The 4,703-nt window shown below is 50.4% G+C and overlaps 1 protein-coding gene across 3 annotated transcripts in view; it reads left to right on the forward strand.

Annotated features, from left to right (window-relative positions):
- Positions 1–4,703, forward strand: part of LLGL1 (LLGL scribble cell polarity complex component 1) — a 99,836-nt gene that overhangs the window by 62,181 nt on the left and 32,952 nt on the right. For all 3 annotated transcript variants that reach the window (XM_027874482.1, XM_027874484.1, XM_027874483.1), the window contains 3 exons: positions 1,795–1,949; positions 2,073–2,290; positions 2,944–3,011. In XM_027874482.1, the coding sequence (XP_027730283.1) occupies positions 1,795–1,949; positions 2,073–2,290; positions 2,944–3,011 (441 nt within the window). The remainder of the gene's footprint in view (positions 1–1,794; positions 1,950–2,072; positions 2,291–2,943; positions 3,012–4,703) is intronic.

Consider the following 4,703-nt stretch of genomic DNA (forward strand, 5'->3'; position numbering starts at 1 on the left):
AGCCCTTTGATTGAATGCAAACTTCACAGAACAAATTCCCTCAATAAAAGGATTTGTTCTGTAAAACTTGGACTCAGTCAAGAGGCCACACCTGAGGACCTAGAAGGCCACATGTGACCTCCAGGCCGCAGGTTCCCCACCCCTGCTCCAGATTGATGTTATAAAAGGCAGAGAGCTGAAGGGTGAGAAGTGGAAGGAAGGACAGAGGTGGAAGCCGCGGGAGGTTCAGGGGATGCTTCTGTAGGGGGGAAGCTTTGGGGGATCCTAACAGCTGCTTTGACTCCCAGGAACCAATAGAAGACCTAGGGTTGGGTTGGGGTTTCCAGGGAAGAAATGGCATAAATTCAATTATCTAAAGTCCTGGATGAGTCCATCAGACTCATTTCATATGCTAATTCTACCGCAACTATTAACAATAATAACTAACCTATATATAGTACTAGGTGTGCTAGGTACTGTGCTAAGCGCTTTACAAACATTATCTCATTTGATCTTCACAACGACTCTCTTTTGGTGCTGTTATGATCCCTATTTTACAGATGAGGAAACTTAGGCAAACTAAGGTTAAGTGACTTGCCCAGGGTCATACAGCTAGTAAGCGTCTGAGGCTGGATTTGAATTCAGGTCTTCCTGATTCCAAGCTTGGGTACTCTATCTGCGGCACTAGGTGTCCTAACTCCTCGTCTGCCGCTCCCAATCCCAGCTGAGCTCTTGTCTGTCAACCTACGGCGGCTGAGCTAACCCCATACAAACCAGTCCTTGTGAGCTGGCCTATGGCTGTGAATGCTCAGCCCTTGAGACCTGGCCCAGCATTGGCATATGGCATCTGTGCCTCCCACTTTCCACTCCGTCCTCTTGTGAGTCTTTCCTTCTCAGCTGGGATTAAGGGATGAGAATGAAGGGCTGCCCTGGATCTTTGCCAAAGGTAGCATTTGAAAGAGGGCAGAAACCACAGGCTCACATTGCCCTTTACCTGTGAAATGACTTATTGTGCCCTAGTCCATCTCTGAAGCTGTACCGCCCAACTGTCTGCTCTCATAGCTACCGTGCTCCTTGGGACTCCAGCTCAGGAAGGCCATTTCAATCAAGTTACTTCACCTCTGGCTCTGTTTCCTCATCTGTACAAAGAAGGGAGTTGGACCGGATCAGGTTAACCCCATTAGCAGTCTGGTGGCGCAGTGGATGGAGTGCTGGGCCCAGAGTCAGAAAGACCTGAATTCAAATCAGGACACTTATTAGCTTGTCACCCTGGGCAAGTCACTTATCCCTGTTTGCCTCAATTTCCTCATCTGTAAAGTGAGCTGGAGAAGGAAATGGAAAACCACTCCAGTATCTCTGCCAAGAAAACTCCAAATGGGGTCACGAAGAGTCAGACGTGACTGAAACAATGAAACAACAACTATGAAACCTATACACTCCTTCTCTGAATGTTTTTGAATGCATAAAATGTATTTTAATATATGATTACAAAGGAAACCAATTATATTGGAATACAGTTTTTTTAAAAAGACCCCTAGGGCCAGAACCCCTAGATTAGGTGATCTTTGGTTCCCTTTGACCCAGATATTCTGTAGTTCCGTGGATTGGGTTTAGGAGTCAGAAAGCCCTGGGTTCGAACCCTACCTCTGATATATTTGTGACCATAGGCAAAAATCTCTCAGAGCCTTAGTCTTATATCTGTAAAGTGGGGATCATAGTGCCCACCTCAGACAGATGTTGTGAGGTTCAGATGAGATAATCTAACTCTTGGTTATTATTCCCATCACTGTCATCATCTCCTCTCTGTCTCTGCAGGAGCCACTTTATCATCTTCAGTGGGGGGATGCCTCGGGCCAGCTATGGGGACAGACACTGTGTGACGGTGCTGCAGGGACAGACGCTGGTCACTTTAGACTTCACCTCCAGGGTGATCGACTTCTTTACCGTGTACAACACAGAACCCAAGGATGGTAGGCGCTTTGTCCTTTTCCAGCTCTCGGGTCCTTCCACAGCCCTCCTCTTCTTGCAGCTCAACCCAGCTACCCCCTCCTTGTACCCAGCATCTTACCCCTGCCTCTCCTCCCAAACCGCAGAGTATGACAACCCCAGTGCCCTGGTGGTGCTGGTCGAAGAGGAGCTGGTGGTGATTGACCTGCAGACTCCTGGATGGCCCACAGTGCCAGCCCCGTACCTGGCCCCACTCCACTCCTCAGCCATCACCTGCTCCTACCATATTTCCAACGTCCCCCTCAAGCTCTGGGAGAGGATCCTAAGTGCTGGCAAGCGGCAGAGCCCCCAGCTCGCTTCTATGGTGGGTAAACTGGGGAAATGGGATGGGGGCAGTGGGAAGCGCCTCGCCTCTCTGGCATGCCCCAGGGGGGAGGGGGTTTGAGGGGAGGGGCTCCTGTTTGGTTTTATAACCAGAGACTTGCTGGGCTGGTGGGGGTAGAACCCTGAGGTATGGGTATTGTGGCTTTAGGTTGATCCATCTACCTTTACAGGACAGGAAGGGAAGAGGAGAGAATTTTATATGCTAACATTCCTTTCTTTTTCATGTGGCTATGGATATCTTTCTTCTCTTTTTTTCCCTTTCTTTCTCCCTTTCCCTCTCTTCTTCCTCTCTTACCTTCTCCTTCCTCTTCTCCCTTTCTCTCCTCCTCTTTTACCTTCTTTCCCTTTCTTTTCTCTCCCTCCTCCTCTCCTTTCTCTCCTCCTCTTTTACTCCTCTCTCCCTCCCTTTTTTCTCCCTCCTCCTCTCCTCTTTCTCTCCTCTTCTTTTACCCCCCTCTTCCTCCTCTCTTACCTTCTCCCTCCTCCTCTCCTCTCTTTCTCTCCTCTTTTACCCCTCTCTCCCTTTCTTTTTTCTCCCTCCTCCTCTCTCTTTCCCCCTCCTCTTTTACCCCTCTCTCCCTCTCTTTTTTTTTTCTCTCTCTTCCTCTCTTCTCTCTTTTCCTCTCTTTCTAGAACTGGCCCATCAATGGAGGAAAGAACTTAGCTCAAGAGCCTACCCAGAGAGGACTCCTCCTGACAGGGTAGGGATGCCTGCTCCCAGACTTTTACTTTTGCTGTGTGTGCTGACCTTCCCTTCCCCCTACGCCTCTCCTAGGGCCATGCCTTCCTCAGGCTCGCCACTCAGCAGGGCCTCCAGAGAAGTGGCCGTTCTCCCATCCCTCACCTCACCTCCACTTGCACTGCCAAATTGCTCCTGGGCTGGCATCTGACGGGCACCCTGAGGAAGAGGGATAAGGGTGGAAGGAGGACTGAAACTATCCAGCCAAGTTTGGCCTGTGGTGATGGGAGAGGAGCCTGAGGTGCCAGGGTCTTTAGGTGGACAAATGGAATGTACTGTGGCCTTTGGCCTCTCAAGTCATCCATTAGCAGTTTCTCCCCCCACCTCCCCTTCTTTGTTCGTGTGTGTGTGTGTGTGTGTGTGTATGTGTTTAATTTTGGCAAAAACCAAAGCCCTTTGGAGCCAAACACATCATATGCTGAATTCAGCTCAAGGCCTTCAGAGCGCACAAGCCTAACTTGTCAGTAGCAGCAGATGTTTGGGGGGAGGGAAGGCAGGGATGGGAAAATTCACGACAGGGTGCCAGCTTTGCAAACAGCAACACTGGTGCCCCAGATCCTCGCTCCTTCCCTTGCCAATTTCTTCTTCCCTCCGGCGCTCGCTTCCTCCCCCTTAAGGACCCCAGGAAATGCTTCTTGGAGAGCAGCAGCCCTGAGGGCGCATCTTTCCAAGATCCAGAACACTAGCCGTGTGGCCCTTTGGCCAGGGCTGCTGGAGCCTGGGCACTGCTGTGATTTTCCTCCTGCCTCTCCTCCGTGCGATTTGATCCGTCTCAGCCTCTGGGGCTTGGGTTGAGAGTGAGAAGCTCTGAAATTGGGCCAGGCCCCAGCCAAGATGTTGGCTGGGGGCTGGCTGCAGACTCCCTGAGGAGGAAGCCCTGAAACAATCTAGTAAGGGGGAGAGAGAGAAAAGGGAAGTTATTAAAATAGTTACAGCCTGAGAGTCTGGAAGAGACTTCCTTCTTCTCTTCCCTTCGTGGGCCCCCAGGTCTTCTGCTGAGTGTGGCTGCCAGACCCAGCCTCTGCTTGGTGTCTGGCCAGAGCCAGATGCTTCTTTACCTGCTTGACGTATAAAAGGACGGGGCATCCTGAGGGATGGAGACGCCTCCCCTCGAGGCCTTGTGCAGCCTCCCAGAGTTCCTCTGCCTCTCAGAGGCTGCATCCTACTGGCTCTTGCCCTTCTCCGGGCAGAACCCCGGGCCAGCGGGAGTCCAACCAAGGTTTCTTGAATGTGACGGTCCTGTAATTTCCAAAGGCTCAGAAGGAAATCATAAGGCAGGCCAGGTGACCTGGGTTCAGGTCTTGGCTCTGGTATCAACTAGCTTGTGTTCTTGAGCAAACCACTTCAGGAGTAAGGTCGGACTAGATCGGAGATCCTTAACCTTTTTTAAGAAATTTTTAAAAATCCAGTTTTATTTTTAGCTCCAAATTCTCTCCTTTTCCCTTTCCCTCCCCATCTCCCATTGAGGAAGCAAGAAAAACAAAACATGGATGATCAAGAAAAACAAATTCCTGCCAATCGTGTAACTGTTTGGCAGTCTGGTGAAATCTATGGACCCTAGCTCAGGATAATTTTTTAAAAAATTCATAATTGGGGGCAGCTAGGTGGCTCAGTGGATAGAGCACCAGCCCTGAATTCAGGAGGACCTGAGTTC

Source organism: Vombatus ursinus, unplaced genomic scaffold (assembly GCF_900497805.2).
Source record: "Vombatus ursinus unplaced genomic scaffold, bare-nosed wombat genome assembly UNPS02014807.1, whole genome shotgun sequence".
NCBI lineage: Eukaryota > Metazoa > Chordata > Mammalia > Diprotodontia > Vombatidae > Vombatus > Vombatus ursinus.